We start from the raw sequence: 18,376 nt of genomic DNA, 5'->3' as shown, positions 1-18,376 counted from the left end.
AACTACCACTTACCTTGCTCTTCTGCGCCCTGGAATAGACCAGAAGCCAGAAGCATCATCATCTCCCTGGTCCAGAGAAGACTGCAGAAAGACAGATGAAGCAACAGAGCAGGCCTCGGAGTGCCTGACAGAGGGAGGTAGCCCTAAGTGACACTCTTCTACCTTCCCCCTCCACACCCTTTGCCTGCCTTGGGAGACAGACACTGGGAACCCGTGCTAAATGTCTACAGCCAATGCTTGAACCACATACACGAGCAGGGAAGTGGGATATTCAGAACACATGCTAGATAAGCAAGGGCCAGGACGAAGTAAGTGCAAAGAAGCCCAGAGAGAGGGGAATGTTGCAGCAGAGTGTACATTGTCCTGCAGAAGGGCTTCTTCAGAGCATGTCATTGGCTAGGCTCCCAGGCCCACGACAGACTCCTGAAGACAGGTCAGCTGCTCCACTCTTCCTTCCTCAGACTTGGACAAGCTGAAACTCCTGGAAGCTGAGCCAACACAGTCTGCACTGTGCACAAGCTTGGCTATTAGCTGGACTTGGAGGAGGGCTTCTGGATGCTTGAGCCAAAAGTCTGGGGACAGAGAGGCTTTGGGGGGACTTCAAGGGGACATAAGTGTAATGTGTATAAATGTGGAGACCTACACAGCTCTTCTAACTCCTGGGGTCAAGGCCAAGCCTGGAGAGGCAGTTGGGCCCAAGCCTTTATGGCTTCTCGGCAGCAGCTGGCTCAGGGCTGTTTATTCCATCTGACAGATAATCGTCCTCGTTGTTCTGCTTCATCTTGATTTCCAGAACCGTGATGCGCTGCTTGAGCTTCTGCTGGGCCCCTGTGTACTCAGCCAGCAGGCGGCCAAAGCGAGTGTACAAGGTCTCCATGTTGGTCTCCAGCTGTTCTAGCTTCTCCTGCACGTCCACCTCCATGCTGGCTGCCACCTCATTCTCATCCAGCAGTCCCTCCTTCATCAAGATCTCCCGGCCCCTCTCCTCCAAGACCTTCTTGGCATCAGGGTACTCAGTCACAGCTTCCATAAGATCATCCTTAGACAAGCAAAAGAGATCTGAGTAACCAAGACTGCGGATATTGGCTGTGCGTCGATTGCCCATTTTGCTGCCCTTAATGTTAAGGATACTGATCTCTCCAAAGCAACTCCCAGCTGACAGCAGGGCATACTGAGTGACACCATCATCAGCCACCACTGCCAACTTGCCCTCCTTGATTATGTACATCTCCTTGCCAATATCTCCCTTGCGGCAAATGTAATCCCCAGGGCTGAAGACCTGAGGACGGAGCTTCAACACTAGCTCCACCAGCAGGCCAGCCTCACAATCCTGGAAGATGCGCACTTTCTTGAGTGTGGACAAGTGGACATTAATGGCTATCTCAGCTCTCAGCTTGGCTGGCAGGTTCTTGAGAACTTCCCGCTCATCCACACTCTTTTTATTGGTCCACAGGTAGTCAAACCACCTAATGACCTTGGCTTCCATCTCCTTGCTGACCTTGCGGAACTGCATGTAATGTTTGACAGCATCGATCTTGGCCTGGAATTCAGCCCGGGTGGCATTCATGTTGGAGATCATGGAGCCCACATTTCCAACGATGGTGGCAAAGATGAGGACACCGATCAGGAAGTCAAAGATGACAAATAAGTACTCCTCATCCTTTACAGGGGGTGGTGTCTCCCCAATGGTGGTGAGGGTCAGTGTAGACCAGTAAAGGCAGTAGATGTATTCCCTAGCCAGGTAGCCATACTCAGGGTCAGTAATGTTGGGATAAACCCAGGTGTCGACCCCAAAGCCAATGGACTTGGAGATGGCGTAGTAGATGCAGGCATTCCAGTGGATGATGACCAAGATGTAGAGAACTAGGTTGCTGATGCGGAAGATATTGGGATAGCTGGTGCGGGTCTCAGTGCGGTCAAAGAATTCAAACATGCGGGCAAAGTGTAGCAGCCGATTGAAGCGCAGCTCAGGGCTGTGGATGCCCACAGCAAAATAGATCAGGTCCGTGGGGATGATAGAAGCCACATCCAGCTTGAACTGCAGGGTGTGGATGTAGCTGTCCCGCAACTTCTTGGTATCTTTGACCAGCAGCCCCTGCTCCAGAAAACCTAGTAGAGATGCAAGCCAGCATATCATCTCTGCCCCCAGGCCTGTCCCTCCCGGTAAGCTAATACTCAGCAAGGGACAAACTGCTCACTCAACTGTTCTTCCCAAGGAGGGGTGTAGGAAACTCATGTAGCTAGTCTGACTGGAAGGACCCTAAGAGATCATCCCCAGGTCTCAACCTCACTAAGCATATGGGGACCACGGGGTTCAAAGAGGAGCAGGCAACAAACTGAACCCAAGCCAGGCTGTTGAATCTAACACAGTGTTGAGAAGTCTTCCTGAAAATTTGAACTCAGGCCTTTGGACATATGAGTCCTGCTCCTGCCTGTGTATCCCAGTTACTCACTTACCGGTACGCAATCGGATAAAGAGGTCTGCAATGTAGACCACATCTGAGAAGTAGTCCAGCACCAGCCACACTAGGTAGTAGCCTTTCTGTAGGTCACTGAAGCAGGCTCTGCAAGAAGACAGGGCTGGGCTTCACCTTCAAAGTCAGCCAAGGCCCCCTGGAGACCCCAAACTGAATGCCCACTTTGTGTGATGCCTGGGATGGCTACCAGGGGCACTGATGAGTCACAGTCAGCCTGGTGCCAGGGAGACGCTTATTGACAAGCAACTTCACTGCAGCTCTTATTATTACATAGAAATCACTGCATAGACATCGCCACTGACCAACTGTCTGTCTCATTTGCCGTACTGTGAGCTCCAACAAGACAGAGACCACCTCTTAATCATTACTGCATGTCCCATGTCCTAGTCCAGAGCATCAGGATTTGAGTGCTCAACAGGTGTGAGTTGAATGAAAAATGACTCTTTGGAAGAACGAACTACAATACACAGCTGAATAGCCTCCATGCTCATCTCTTCAACATGTGCCTATTGAGAATCTAACACGGAGCACTGGCCAATACAGGTGAAAGAGAGGGCAGAGCTGGGCCAAGGCTAGAGGCAGCGAGAATGGAGAGAGGTTGGAGGCTGCAGGACAGCTTTAGGAGGAATTGACAAAACTTGGTGACTGAATGAGTAGCGCCCTAGGGAGATGGCAGAGTAGGGGACAGAAGCCAGGAATGATGACCTAGTGAGTGTACTAATCAAAGAGAGGAGCAGTTAATACTGACTACTTGGTCACATTTAGGATGAAACCCCAGCTCCCTCTCCTGGCACACAAAGCCTGCAGAACTGGCCTGTCTACGTCCCTGCTGCTTCACTCATAGGCCTCCAGCCACAATAGGCCATCCTGAGACAGGGTCTTTGCGCGTCTTGTTCCTTCTTCCTGGAATGTTCCCTCCACCAACCTCAGGCATCTAAATAGCTGATTTCCTCTCGCTGCTCAGGTCTCAGGTAAGGTATCCCTCCTCAGAGAGATCTACCTTGACTGCTCTTTCTCTCGTAGTTCCCTGCCTCCAGGCCCTGGAATCATCTTGGACATTTGTTTTGTTCAGGTTTACTGTCAGCATCCCCCACTAGCCTGAGAGCTCCAGGAAAGCAGAGACCATGTGTCTTGTTCCCATTATCCCCAGCACTGAGCACAGAGCTTAGCACCCAATAGATGGTTAGTCAAATCCTTACTGAATGAATGACTGAGATGGGGAATGGGGCAGGGTGGGAAATGCTGTCAGGGAAAGCTACACGTAGAAGGTGGCTTTGGAACTGAGACTGCAAGAAGAATCTCCATAGGTTGAAAATAGGGAAAGAGAATTTTCTCTTGAGGAAACAGTGTGTTACGATCCGCGAGTAGTGAATCCTGGGGTCAGGGAGTATCCAGAAGTTGGAGCTAGAGAGAAGGCCAGGTACAGAGGGCCTTGAAGGCTGCACTGAGGACTTGAATGGGGGGGCCATTGAAGGACTTGTGAGGAGGGAGCGACATAATCAAATCCCACCTTCTACCAACCATGCTAGTTACAAGTGTGGAGGATGCATTGGAGGGGACAAGAGTGCCTGCAAGGAATAGGTGCAGGGCTGTTGTAGTTCCAGGGAAAGAAAAGGGTGGCCTCATCTAGGACAGGATTGGTGTAGATTGAGAAGTAGGAACAGATTACAGACACCAGGAAAACCATAGACATGAAGCTTTGGCAGCATGATAAATTGGGGTGGGGTAGTTGGGGGTTAATAGGGCAGAGGGAGGCGTCATTGGCCAGCAGAAAATACAGAAAAAGGTCTAGATTGGCACGAGGTCTGTGTCCACAGCTGGCACTGTTGTGCTCTCGATCCCAGGGCCTGTGGAGTGGGCTGCTTTGGCATCCCCTCCCGGACCTCCTCCCCCACTCACCTGGCCACAAGCAGGCACCAGTTGTAGAGGACAGGCATGGCAATGACAAATAGCCAGCGGTAGTACCAGTCCCCAGCTGGGTCCAAGACAAATAGCTCAAATTTCTTCCTGAGGAGAAAGATAGAGACCAGGCTCGGGGACAAGGTCCGCAGTGTGGCAGCACCCCAGCTCCCAGAGGCCAAGGGTCCCTGAAAAAACAATGCCTAAGGGGATGTGTGGATTGGCTTAGGGTCCCATTTTCAGGGAGCTGCAACCTGGTACTGGGCATCTGAATAGAGCTCAGATGGGTAAGAGACCCCTCTTCCTATCTTGACCCCACATAGGCCGATTAGCTCCCATCCCCTCTGGAGGCTTCTTGCCCAGAGGGCATGGCAAAGGACAGTGCTTTCACTGGGAGGGGCCTCAGGGCCTGGGGAGAGATTTCCACAGGTTGGTAATGAGGGTTCAGGGCCTGTTCCCATATCCGTCCCAGGAAGAGAGAGGCACTCTAAACAAGTGAGCGCAGTGTGCTTCCTGCCCACCCTACTTTCCCTGTTTGGTCCCTAGTCTCCAGCCCCCGAATCACTTTCCCAGATGCTATGTCCTGCCTTGGCAAGAGCTCTTTTCCTCTACTGGCCAGAGGTGGGGAATGTCAGCTTGGCCAGACATCCGCAGTTGCCTATTCATTCTTTGAAGAATGGACCCTCCAGCTCTGCCTTCTCTGCTCTTACTTCCTCTTGCTCAGTTGTCCCCGGGCCTTCCCCACCAGCCAGCCTCCAGCACGGCCTCTTCGAAGACCCAGCTCTGTGCCAACATGGATGCTGGCATGGGCCTACCCTCAACAGCACTCCCTAACTGCACTCTCTTCTGCATTTATTGCCTGCTGGACCTGGGCCTGGGGCTGGCACATCAGCAAGAGGACATCTCATAAAAGGCAGCTAAGGTGAGAAAAACCACCAGGGGGTCCCATGGTAAGTGAGCCACTAGCTGTTGGAAAGGCTGCGGGTGGGCATGATGGAAACGTTCTAGAGTTAAAACCATAGCAGTTCTCCCCTGCCCACCCTTTTCCCTGCTTCATGGACATCTCGGTCTGCCCCTGGGTGTGGCCTAAGAAACCCCACTGAGCCCCCTGATTGCATGCTTGGGAGCCCTTGGAGCCCCACAGGCTGGATAGCTATACTTGGTGCCCTTGCCCTCGCCGTCCTTGTTGCCTTTGCCATCCCCTTGCTGTGTTGTCACGGTCTGGAGCTCAGGCCCACGGAAACGCTCAAGGAACGAGTCAGGTCTGGGTTCCTCCTCGCGGAAATTCTTGTTGGCCCACTCTCTGATGACTCCCACCAGGTGGGCGATCCTAGAGGTGAGAAAGGGAGCATGAGCCAGAGAAGAGAACTGCGCCTGAGAGCTCGCTGTCTGAGGAGGGAGATGGGAGACAGAGAGGGAATCCTGGAAGCAGGCCAGGCCAAGATGTCCCCCCTGCTAAGAGCTGGGATAGGGACCAGTGCTGAGGCAGCGGGTTGGGGCTCAGGCGTGCCTCTAAACACAGCCTGAGGGGAAGGGGTTGCGCTGGGAAGACTTCCTGTAGGAGGTGCCATCTCAGTTGATTGTGAAGAACAAACAGGAGGTCTCCAAGGCAAGGTGGAGGTTGTGCTAAGGGAGGACAGGCCAGGAGAAAAGTTAGCCCAGGCTTCCTGATTTTCCAATGGAGCCTACGACTCTGGACTGGAGACCTCAGGGCCCTCTGCCTAGGTACCTCTGCTGGGAAGGACCCCTCCCCCCAATGCTGAGACAGACAAGTCAGAAGGGAAGCCTCCACTGGCCGCTCTGACCTTGCTCACAGGAGCCTCCTTAAGAGGAAAGAGTTGGACAGCACTGACAGTGCTTCCCAGGGGACTTGGTGGAAAGGCCCAGTGAGACCAGGAGGAGGAGAGCCATGGTAGCCACTCTGACAGGCCCCATGAGTGGGAGGGGTAGTAGCAGGGTAGTAGTGGAACCCACCTGCGGAAGCCACCTCTCCCCCGCTGGGGGGCATCCATCTCGGCCAGCCTCTGCAGTTCTGAGGAAGTGTCATCATCAGCTGCAGACTGTGGCCTGCAGAGGAAGGGGCAGAGTTGACTAAGGATTCTCTGGGCATACTTTTTCTCTTATCAGCACTCTCACCTCCTGGGAGAGGCCTGGAAATCCCACGGTCCCTTTAGAGGGTGTCCTTGAGCCAAAGATTATTTGCTCTGTGACAATGAGGCAGAGCTGGGAGGAAGTAGCAACCTCCAGGCCATTTCTGAAATGACCCAGCCTCAGCAGATTCACCTATTGCTGGTCCTGCGGTCATCTTTGCCATTGGCCTTGATGGTAGGAGGTGCATGATGGTTGTGGTTATTGGCTGGGGAGCTCTTCACACCATTGGATTTTTCTGTCATCCTCCATGTACGACCAGGATCCTCACCTGCCAGGGAGAAGACCAAGAGGAAGGTCACAGAGGACCCTGGCACCCATATAAGGCAGGAGAGCTGCAGGTGAGCAGTGAGAACAGAACCAGGGCCCACCTGGCAAACTCCAGCACCCCTGGCTACTGCTATGGCAGTGCAGGGCAGGGGGACCCAACATTGTCTAAGTGCCAGGCTCCAAGCACCAAGAAAATGATGGTGCTGTCCCCACCTGATAAGAAATTTAAAAGGCAAACAGTGCTAAATTGCAAGATGTGTTTCTTTTTCTTTTACCCCAGTGAAGTTTTTGACATATGAACTACCAAAGCTAAAACAAAACAAAACAAACAAAAAACTGTTTAAGCCATCTTCTGGTGCCCTTGCTTTGCAGATGTTTGGCACATGTTTAGGCTGTTGAGCTCCGACAAACCAGCCACCGTCCTCAAACTCCTGCCCCGTGGGAGGAGATGTATCTCCTTGGCAGAAAGCAGCTGCCGCCCACATCCCCAGCTCTCTGATTCTCCTTACCTGAGACCACCTCAGAGCTCATGCTCTGCAGATGGGAGTCTCATGTCTCATTGACTTCTTCAAACATGGGCACTACCTCTGGGGTTCCTTCCTTTCAGCTCCAATCACATTATCTCCAGCACCCCCCAAATAATGTCACTTAAGCTGAGGAACAAAGAGTAGCCTCGTGGATGGGCTAGGGAGTGAGGAGGAGAGAAGGGAGAGCTCCCACGGGCTCCACAGGCACTGGTCCAAGTCAGGACTCTCCTCTAGGCTATGGGGAGCCTTGGAAGGGCTGAACAGGAGCATGACAAAGACAGCATTATATTCTAGAAAGATCCCTCTGGCTGCTAGGTCGGCACTGGATTAGAGGGGGAGCAAGAGTGGCAGCATGGTGGTAGGGAGAAAGCTGGAGAAGACAGTGCCTATGGAGCCCAAGTCAAGTGTGCACAGTGGAGAACTGTTTAGGAGGGAGGATGGACAGGACCTGGAGATGGATGGGTGTGGGGAGTGAGGGAAAGCATGTGGAGTGGATCGCACAAGAAGAGGATACAGAGTGAGGGTTCAAGGCAGAGCCCTGGAGAACTGCAACATTTGAAAGTTGAGTAGGGGAAGAGGTGTCCACAAAGTAGACTGAGAAGGAGCAGCCTGAGGGAAAAATCCAGAAGAGAGACAGGAGATTGTGTTCCACAGTGTCTCTTGCAATGGGGTCAGGGAGGCTGGGGCAATTCTTCCTTGCTGAGGCTGGTTAGAACACTCTACAAGATTTGGTCAGAAATGGTCAGCACACCCTCCACATTTCCTGTGGCACCCCTCCCTCCAGCTTGTTCCAGCTTCTTAAGCTGTCACCATGGCGATGGCAGGCACGTCAAGCTCTGTGGTGAGTGGTAACAACAAGCAGCCTCAGAGCTGCTCGTTTGGCGCTCTCTGTGGGACTACAGTGCCAGGATGCTAATGAGGGCACCTGAGGGAGAGGAACCAGCATCCTCGAGTCTCTGCTTAGACCCTAGAGGCAGCAGACCATGGAGATAGAAAGTTCTAGGCAAAACAAACAAAGTTGGGGCCACTCGCACTGATCAGTTTCAGCGCTGGCCTCCTGGAAGCCTGGAAATTAGGAGGGACTGTAACACAGCCCAGAGTGAGCCTCAGTAGAGCAGTGTTCAGTGAATGAATCACAGGGATAGAGGAGGGGCAGTGAAGACTATCCATTGCAGGGATGGAGGGGACGCTGGTGCGGGGTGGCTGGACCCAGAGTGGAGATGGGCTGTGCTTAAAGGAATAGGGTGGAGGAGCCAAGGCCAGCCCAGAGAGGCTGCAAACACCAGGCAGAGGACTTGGAACAGCCTGTCACTGATAGAGAGCCAGTGCAGGCCCTGCCTGCCACCCTTTGGACCCCTCCTCTCCTTACTGATCATCCCCAATAGCACTCAAGAGGGACAGCTCTGGGAGCACATGACAACATTTATGCCTTCTCTAAGGTTCCGGCACCAAGACGGATTCCTCTCCCATGATCCTTGCTCTTTCTCTGCCAAGAATAGGCCCCTCCCTCAGTCTGGCTGCCCAGCGGTGGGGTAGCTGCTCTGCAACACACACTCACCTTCATTAGAACCACCTCCTCAGGTCACTTGCCATGGAACAAGGGCAGGCAGCTATCTCCTGCCCTGGCAGGTAGCTAGGTCAGTGACCCTCATCTGCACACTCTCTCTGAGAAACTTCATCTAGTCCCAAGGCTTCAGTTGCCATCATGTCCAAAATCAAGACCCCAACCCAGGTGTCTTTCCCAAGCTTCCCACCCATATCTCCAGCTGCCTGCTGGTCATCTTCTCCTTTGAGGCACCTCAAACTCAACATAGCTAAAACCAAACTTGACACTTTTACCTACAAATCAGCTTCTCCAATTTACCCACTTCATAGAGGGGCCTCGCTCTACCCAGTTACCCAAGCCAGAAACCTGGATGTCAACCGTAAGTCCTTGTTTCCTTTAATCATCACATCCAAGCAGCCTCTGTCCTCAGTCAACTGTCCCCCAAAAGTGTCAAAGATGTTTCCATCCACTGCCCTCTATCCCCAAGGCCCTGGCCTGGTCACGAGCCTTCATGTCACTCTCCAGGCCTGCTGTAGCAGACTCAACTGGCCCAGCACTTATTGGAGTCTGGACTGGAGGGGAAACATGGACATCATCAGGATTTGGTGGGAGTTAAAGCTCTCAGAGGGAAGGAGCACCCCCCATAGCATGAGAGCAGAGAAGGAGGCTGAGGGGAGAGTTCTGGGGAGCTGCAAAGGTGACAGATGGCCCAAGGAGCTAACCAAGTAGAGGAGATTGAAGAGGACAGGCCGCAGGGAAGGGAGAGTCTCAGGAAGGGAGGAGTCTGCAGGGCTGATGTCCTGCCCCCATATCAGTAAGATCAGGGCTGCCTGTAGAGCCTGAGCCTTCTTCCCTCTGAGATGAGAGCTGGAGGGGCCTTGCATCAAAAAAATAGGGGCTTCGCTGGCTAGCTTATCAAGAGCAGCCTTAGGGAGTGATGGCAAAAGAGGGCATGTTTTGCAAGGTTTTGGAGTGAGTAGTAGGAGGCAAGGAACAAGAGATAGAGAATGTAGCTAACTCTTTCTAGAAGCTGGACTGAGAAAGAAAGGAAAGAGATAGAATGGGAACTGGAGAATGTGGGATTGCAAAAGATTCTCTGTGGTGCTATTGTTACTTTACAGAAAGGAGATAATAAAACAAGTGTAAAGGTTTTGAGGAGGGATTCAACAGATAATAAAAGTGTCTGTGCTTGTGACCAACTCCAGTTAAGACTGGAGGTCATGAAAGATGGATATAATGGGTGGGTCTATGTACCAGAGGAGGTGAGGGAAGAATTATCAAGAACATGGTGGGAGAGTGGTTTTGATGAAAGGGCCAGGAAGAGAAAAGGTGCTAGACATTTTAGATGGGTGTAAGGGAACAGTGAGAGACTCTTGAAGGGGCTCACTCAGGCAAAACTCCAGCATTCTCAGTGAAATGAGAGAGGGTTTCATCTTCAGAGGCGTCAGGCAGCAGTAGATGCAGACGTTGGAGGAGATCAGACAGTTTGCAGTAGCTGCTTCAGGGAAGCACAAGGGAAACCAAACAAGTGTGAGGGAAGGACCAGGCTGGGTGAGGAAGACAGCAGACGATGTTGTTGGCAAGGAGCAGAGAGATAAGCAGGGGTCCTAGATGGAGAGTGGGATCCTTAAGGAGGGAGACTTTCAAACCAAGAGTAAGGTGCAATGATTCAGTAAAAATCCCAACATCAATCATGGTGTATTTTGGGGCCTCTTTTCTCCTCATTCACAAATTCAACAACCAGCCCAAGACTTTTATAGAAAAACCAGCCTGGTCCAAGTAGTCTCTTCGATCTAGTCGAAAGCATTCTGAGGATAATTCCTTTAGAGATGCTAAGACCAGGGACAGAAGGGACAAGTTAGCCATACAGCCAAGACTAGAAGCCAGGGCTACTAACTTCCAGGAGCTGCCCAGTGCTCTTTTATTCACGCATCTATTCATGCATATTCCCAAGGCACTTGTGCACCAGGTCTGTGCTAAGTGCTGAGGTTAGAGAGATGAGTCTGGCAGAGTCTCTGACCTCAGTGTCGCTCCCAGAATAAAAGAGAAGACAGCAAGAAACACAGTTTATCCCCAGAGTTACTTCTCTGTCCATATCTATTGTTTCTCACCAGCATTTGACACAGCTTATCCACTCTCTCCTTCTTGAAATAATGAGTTCCACTCTTCTGATTCTCCACCTGCCTCAATGGTCACTTCCTCTTAGTGTCCTCTGAAGAAGCCTCCTCCTATTTTCTAATTCTAAAGTTTGGAGAGTCCTGAACTCAGTCCTTGGATATATTCCTTCTCTTTTCTCTCTTCCTCATTTCCTCATCCAATCTTGTGGCTTTAAACACATCTGTATGCTGATGACTTGCAAATTTATAACATCACCCTATCCTCTCCCCTGAACTCCAGTTTGCCTCCTTGATGTTACCACTTGGATGTTGAATAGGCATCTCAGGCTGAATATATCCAAAACTGAGCTCTTGATCTTGCCCCCCAAACCTTATCCTCCCATGCTTGTCTGCATCTCAATAAAGGCAATGTCATTCTCCCAGTTATTCAAGTCAAAAACCTCAAAGTCTACCTTGACTCCTCTCTTTCTTTCATACACCCACACTCTACATATACAAGTCATGTGGACTCTACCTTCAAAACATAACCTGTATCCATCCAATCACTTCTCACTATCTCCACCATTAACACCTTAGTGTAAGCTACTATCTTTTCTCAGTGCCTGACACATGGTAGATGCTCAATAAGTAAGTTATGAATGAATAGTCAATAAACGGTACCTGCACTTTTTTCAGTCCATTACTCCCTCTCTTTCTACTTCCACTACTCAGCTTGGGCCCGCACTATATAAATTAGTTGATTTTAAATGAATATGTGACATTTCTGCTTCTGGACAAGACGGAGTAACAGGGACTGGATATACCTTCCAGAATGAAACAACCGAACTTCAACAAACTGTATGAAATAATAATTTTCAAGACATTAGACAGTAGGCAACACTTGGCAGTGATCCCAAGAGAGACAGGAAACAAATGAGATGATCCTTAAAATTGCTTCAGATTACTCTCTTGTAAGAGTTTCCAGGCCATGGCACAAAGAGGGGAAACCCAGGTGGAACCTGAAAGGTTCCCTGGGTTCAGAAGACAGAGAAGAGAATCCAAGAAGACCAAGGCAGCTAGAGTTTGCAGAACAGAGTACTGGAGAAGAGAGAGGTTCCCAGAGAGAGAACTCTGGAGATCTGCAGAGAGTCCCTCTCAAGTACCCAGCTGAGCATTTATCAGCATACACCTATGAGGAAGCTATCCATGCCTGGGGAAAAAACCATCCCTAAAAATTAAAGGTTACAGCTCCCAACTCTAACACAGGGCTTGGAATGTTGCTTGATGCCACCAACTAGACTGGAAAATCTAATGATTTATGGGGTATGGTGTACTGTACCCAGAAGGGCCTTGCCACTGTAGCGGGGAATAATTAGTTCTTAACTTGAACAATGTTCCGGTCCTACTGAAAAAATCTGAAAAGCAAGACTCAAAAGGATCAAATTCTTCCCAAGTAACTTAACTTCAACCTAGAACAAGCCTCAAAAATATTTTTACATATAAAAAAAGTATCCAACATTCAACAAGGTAAAACTCACAATGTGTGACATCCACTCAAAAATTACCAGGCATACAAATGATTTCTTCACAATGAAGAGGAAACAATCTATCAATTAAAATTAACCCAGAACTGGGGCTGGCCCTGTGGCCGAGTGGTTAAGTTCTTGCACTCCGCTGCAGGCGGCCCAGTGTTTCGTTGGTTCGAATCCTGGGTGCGGACATGGCACTGCTCATCAAACCACGCTGAGGCAGCGTCCCACATGCCACAACTAGAAGGACCCACAACTAGAAGATACAACTATGTACTGGGGGGCTTTGGGGAGAAAAAGGAAAAATAAAATCTTAAAAAAAAACCTACTTTAAAAAAAAATTTAACCCAGAACTGACACAAATGTAAAATAACCAGACAAGGAGATTAAAACAGTTAATATAAATGTATTCCATAGTTCAAAAAGTTAAGTAAGGGTATGGAATATATGAAAATACTTGAATCAAATTTCTAAAGATAAAAACGACAAATTGTGAGATCAAAAGTACATTAGATGGGGGGAGGGGGGGCTGGCCCAGTGACACAGCAGTTGGGTTAGCATGTTCCACTTTGGCAGCCCAGGGTTCACCGGTTTGGATCCCGGGTGTGGAGCTAGCACTTCTTATCAAGCCATGCTGTGACAGGCATCCCACATATAAAGTGGAGGAAGATGGGCATGGATGTTAGCTCAGGGCCAGTCTTCCTCAGCAAAAAGAGGAGGATTGGCAGTAGTTAGCTCAGGGCTAATCTTCCTCAAAACAATTTAAAAAAATTAAAAATTATTTTTAAAAAAGTACTTTAGATGAAATTAACAGCAGATAAGCTATTTCAGAAGAAGAGATTAGTGAACTTGAAGACAACACAATAAAACTATCCAAAATGAAGCACAGAGGAAAAAAGAATCAGAAAAAGAAAGAGCAAGCTGTGGGACAACTTCAAGTGGCTTAATATGGGTGTAGTTGAAGTTCCTAAAGGAGGTGGGAAAGAAAAGATATTTGAAGAAATAACAGCCAAAATTTTTCTAAATTTGATAAAAACTACAAACCCACAGATATAAGAAGCTCAATGACACTCAAGCACAAGAAACATGAAGAAAACTACACCAAGGCATATTATGATAAAATTGCCCAAATCCATTCATAACAGGAAAATCTTAAAATTGGTCAGAGAAATGACGCATTATGTACAGCCACAAAAGTAAGGATGGCATCGAATGTCCAGTAAGAGATAAGGATGACAGCAAGCTCTCTCTGCTGAGCTTTAGGCTTTCCTTTCACCTTCCAACTGGACCTTATTCTCTGGCTGCCCTTGGACAGGCACAGCTCACCTTGTCCCAAATCCCGCTGAATTCATCACCACCATCTGCCCTTAGACAGACATGTGTGACTGACTGAGACTTCAAGCCTTTAGCTTCTGGTCCTCGGGGTGGTTTGGCACCCAAACTTTCCCTGCATAGCATGCCCAGGCTAATTCTCCCTGCTCATGGCTTCCTGCCAAGCCCCCAAAGTCCTGGGGTCAAGCCTGAGTCCAGACAATACTACCCTTCTTGCCAGACCCCCTGCACTAGAGTGTGTACCACCTGAGGGCAGGCATCAGTGTCTGCATGGTTATGCACTGCATCCTCACACAGCACTGAGGTTGACTCCTGGAAAGCACTCCATACATATTGGTGGAAGGAAGGGAAGGAAGGAGGAAGGGAAGAAGACATAAAGGCTGGACCTTGGTGCAGTTCTAGGGAATCTCAGAAGATAGAGCTCAGAGGAGGGAACTGTTAGTAGGGTAGACTAGCTCTAGTGGGCCTTCCCAGGGGGCTCATGAAACCCTCCAGGAGACCAAGTATCCTGGATGCTTTTATAGTCCAGGCCATCCTGGCCTCAGATTCAAGTTAACACCAGCCAAAGTTTTTCCACTGTGATTAGGAAGGAAGCTCATCCATGACTGACAGCCTAGAGAGGCAGGCTCCAAGTCTCAGCCAGAAACTAGTGCCTCAGATAATCAATTCTGACCACTGCAGTGGAAAAAGTCCCAGGCGGCAGGCAGACAACCGTGCCAAGGGGAGGGTTCCTGCACATCATCGGTGGGCCGGGCAGTAGGGCAGGCAGGAAGGAAAGCAAGGAGACGGGCAGGCAAGTAGGCAGATAGCAACAAGGAGAGACAAGAGGAAGCTAGGACATGGGGAATGCAAGGCAGCTTCTCATTCATTGAGAGCTACGATGAGCTAAGCACTTGAGCTAAGTTAACTCATTTAATCCTCACAACAACCTGACAAGGTTGATGCTATTATTATCCCCATTGCACAGATTCACACCTAAGCAATCTGGCTCCAGAAGCACACTCAGCCACAGGGCCAGCCTGGAAGGTGAACAGAGCCAGAGACTGGGCATGAGCACTGAGAGGAGTGTGAGGGCAGACTGCACCAGGCACAGCAGGCTCTTGGGGCTGACTTTTGAGTGTGGAGCTGAAGCTACAGTGACCCCTCGTATCCCAGGCCTGGGGGACAGTTGGAGGGGGCCTAGCTATGGCGGGATCTGAAGGTAGACAGCCCCAAGCTGGAGGTGGAGAGAGTCCCTGGCACTCACTATGTAGGCAGTGGGCCCTTGATGCTGCCAACTTTGGCTGTAATCAGCCACCCTGAGGTCAGGCTCCAGCCTAGCACTTTCATGAAACAGATGCTTGAGAACTATTTGTTAAACGAATGAAATCTCCGGTGGGACATAAAGGAGGCAGGGCTCTGTCCAAGAGGCCTGGCAGACCAGCATGGTTGGTCACTACTTTGGCAAAGGGCTGGAGCCTCTAACGTGGACACCATTACATCAGCAATTTGCCATGGTTGGGCTACTTTTGCCAAGAGAGGTTTCATTTCTTTACCGAAAGATAGGGGTGGGGCAGTATATTTGACATCAACCACATTCAGTCCATACCCCAGGGGAGTCTCCTCTTAGGACAAGCTAGACCCTAGAGATAGTAGTTCATCCCTCAACTCCTGCTGTCCTCACTGAGAAGCCCCTCTTGTACTTCACATCCCCAGGTTCCCATGGGCCATCTCTTTCTCCTGGGGGCAGTCACTGGACCCCTGGACTCATCATGTCCCAAATTGACATTACTTTCTAACCCCAGCCCCAGCTCCTATCTCCCCAATGCCTTATCTTGAGAAAGGCACATTTCTCCCAACATGAGCTCAATCTAGAAACTTAGGAGTCATCCTTGATACCCCTGACTCCATTCCCAAATCCTCTTGGTCCTACTACTAAAATTTCTCTCCAGTACCTTCTTCTCTGTCCATCCTGACGGCTACTGCCCTGGGCCTGGCCTTAATCCTTGTGGCGGTCTTCTGACTCACTGCTTCTCTGCCTTTAGATCCCCAGCCCTGACTCTTCTCTGCCTTCCACATCACCAGCGTGAGTTCAGTAAGTCCATACCTGGGTCTGTCTGTCACTCTTGCTTCTAAAACCTGTGGACAGATGCCTTCACCCTAGAAATAAACTTTATTAAGGCAGGGACTTTGTTTTGTTTAGTCATTAATCCCCAGAGGCTAGCCCAGAGACAAACACACATACTTGGGAAATGAACGAATGCATGAAGTCCCCGAACTTGCTCTGCACTTTCCCAAATCCACACCTTATTTCCTGTTCACTTTTTCCCACTCTATTTGTATCGTAGACTTACCATGCCCTAACAATGATTTACTTGCTGTCCCCCCACGAGATGGTCACATTCCTGTGAGCAGGGAGCCTTATTCCCCGCTGGCCCCCAGGACTAAGGATGCTGTCAGGTACTTAGGCATTCAAACCCTTTCTGGATCTCACCGGAGCCACCTTTGCAGCTTCATCTTCTGCAGGGCCATCTCATGTGGGAGCCTGGAGGAGTGTAGCCAGGGCTGCTCCTGGCAGTTCTGAGGCTACCACGGTACCTGAGGACCAACTGGGTACACATCCTATCAGCCACAGTCGGGGCTCAACACGAAGCACATGTGCCCTGTCCAAGCACTCAGTGACCCCCTCTCTGGAGAAGGCAGCTGCCACCCTGGAGGCCTCCATTTGGCAAGTGTGACTAAGGGCTTTGCCTATGCTCTGCCAACAGCAGGGCCCAGACACTGGCAGGAGGTCTGGAGACTAGGCCTCCCTAACACTAGCTTCCTCCTATGGGTGTAGTCTGACATGGATGAAGCTGACATTTGCTGGTCTAGGCTCAAGTTGAGATGGAGGGCAAGCTCAGCGGCAGGGCCAAAATGGGGAGCCTGTCCCTGCCCCAGGCCTGCTGCCTGGTTCCGGAATCTTGCCTCAGCCAGAAGCTCCAAAGGCTTCGCTGCAGATGTATTTGCCCAAATGGCAGAGGGGCTGGCTCCCAAAGTCTGCGCGGCCCGCAGCAGGCACTCTCCCTCAAGGATCTCCTGAGGAGGCCAGGGTGAAGTTTGAAGGGCTGAAAGACTAGGCTGAAATCCCAGCAAGGTTTCTGGGAGAAGTTCCACACAACCCCCTGCACCTGCCTCTGTTACTCCTCATATGCAGAGAGCCGTGGAGCTCCAAGGGGCACACTTCCCGTGCACTGAGGCCAGGATGCCCAGAAATGCTCTGGGCCAGGCAGGTAGTGGAGGCAGGCGCAGGTGATGAGGCCCACAGGCTCCTCCCTCTCTCTTATTGAACCCTTTCTGGCCAGGCAGTCCCTCAGGCCCTTTGCCCCTCTGCTCCAAAACCTACTCCTGCCACCCTCCCTGCCGCCCTCCTAGGAAAGAACAAAGGCTCTGTTGCCTTGGGGTAAGTCCGGTGTGGCACTCAGTGCCTCCACACTCCTAGACCCCCAGGATTTCATTCAGCTGCTTTGACAAGGGATAAAGGTTTCCCACATAGCCACTTTCCCTCAGCTCCCTGGGTAGACCATGTCAAGCCCGGCTCTAGGACTTGCACACCCTCATGGGCTCCAGCCCCAGCCCCATGGAGGCCACTAGCCCATGGCCACAGGAAGGTGTCAGGCCTTGGTCAGTGGCTGCCTCAGCCAAATGTCAGCCCCTTTCCTCACCTATCAAGCGGCTTCAGAGGCAGGGTGTCCCCTGGCCACAGTCAGCATCCGTTGATCCGTCCACGAAGCCACCAAACTGAGATGAGACTTTGGGGGGCTCATCAGCACCCAAAGCCAGCAGGGACTTCCTGGTGATCCTGTCTCCAGGACAGTGGGGTCCCTGAATCCCCACAGAGCTGGCAGCCTCCCAATCAGAGAGCTGCCCCACCTTGCCTGACACCAGCAGGGGAGGCTGGCAGTGGCCCAGAGGAGCTCATGCTCACAGCTGAGGCAAGCTTGAGCTCCTGGCCCAGCGCAGGACTTGCCCACTAAAGAAGCTGTCCTGTCTGCCAGTTAGATACCTGACCCTCTCACTGTGGGCCCTGCACACCCCACGCTGTCAGCAGGTGAGGGCTGGATACTGGGCTGCCTGGCTGTGGAAGCTGCTTGTCCGCCCAGACCCAGGAGCCAGCCCCTCCCAAGCTCCCTGAGGAGAACCTCCCTTACATGGAGCATGCATCGCTCAGGGCTTGGTGTCTGGGGACTCAAAGCTGCCAGCTCACTACCCCATGCACCTGCCTCCCAGCCTTGGTGACAGTCCTGGCCAGTCTACCTGGCCAGAGGGCAAGCCAGGGAGAAACTCGGGGAAAAGAAGAGGTACCTGGGGTGGGGCAGGGTTAGGAGAGAATTCATTCCTGCTCCTCCAGGATTCCCTGGGTGTGGCCTCCAAGAGGGGCTGGGGCTAACAAAGAGAAAGGGGTAGGAGTCCTTGGGTGGTGAGTCATTGGCTCCTTTTCAAGAGGCCAGGATTCAGGCTGCTTTGAGGTACAACAGAGCCCCCTCTGTGCACCCTCACATCTCCCTCCCCACATGCCCACCTTCTTTGGTCT

At 51.1% G+C, this 18,376-nt stretch overlaps 1 protein-coding gene across 1 annotated transcript; it reads right to left on the bottom strand.

Annotated features, from left to right (window-relative positions):
• Nucleotides 1–455: 455 nt before the first annotated feature.
• CNGA2 (cyclic nucleotide gated channel subunit alpha 2) lies at nucleotides 456–6,769 on the bottom strand. The gene is made up of 6 exons (XM_014846982.3): nucleotides 6,660–6,769; nucleotides 6,351–6,443; nucleotides 5,536–5,706; nucleotides 4,377–4,484; nucleotides 2,458–2,564; nucleotides 456–2,109 (listed from the first exon to the last, which is right to left on the bottom strand). The coding sequence occupies exons 1-6, from the start codon at nucleotides 6,767–6,769 to the stop codon at nucleotides 704–706; spliced, it is 1,995 nt and encodes a 664-aa protein (XP_014702468.3). The 3' UTR covers nucleotides 456–703.
• Nucleotides 6,770–18,376: the final 11,607 nt, after the last annotated feature.

The sequence above is a fragment of the Equus asinus genome, chromosome X, assembly GCF_041296235.1.
Source record: "Equus asinus isolate D_3611 breed Donkey chromosome X, EquAss-T2T_v2, whole genome shotgun sequence".
Taxonomy (NCBI): Eukaryota; Metazoa; Chordata; class Mammalia; order Perissodactyla; family Equidae; genus Equus; species Equus asinus.
This window is presented reverse-complemented; position numbering and strand designations above follow the sequence as displayed.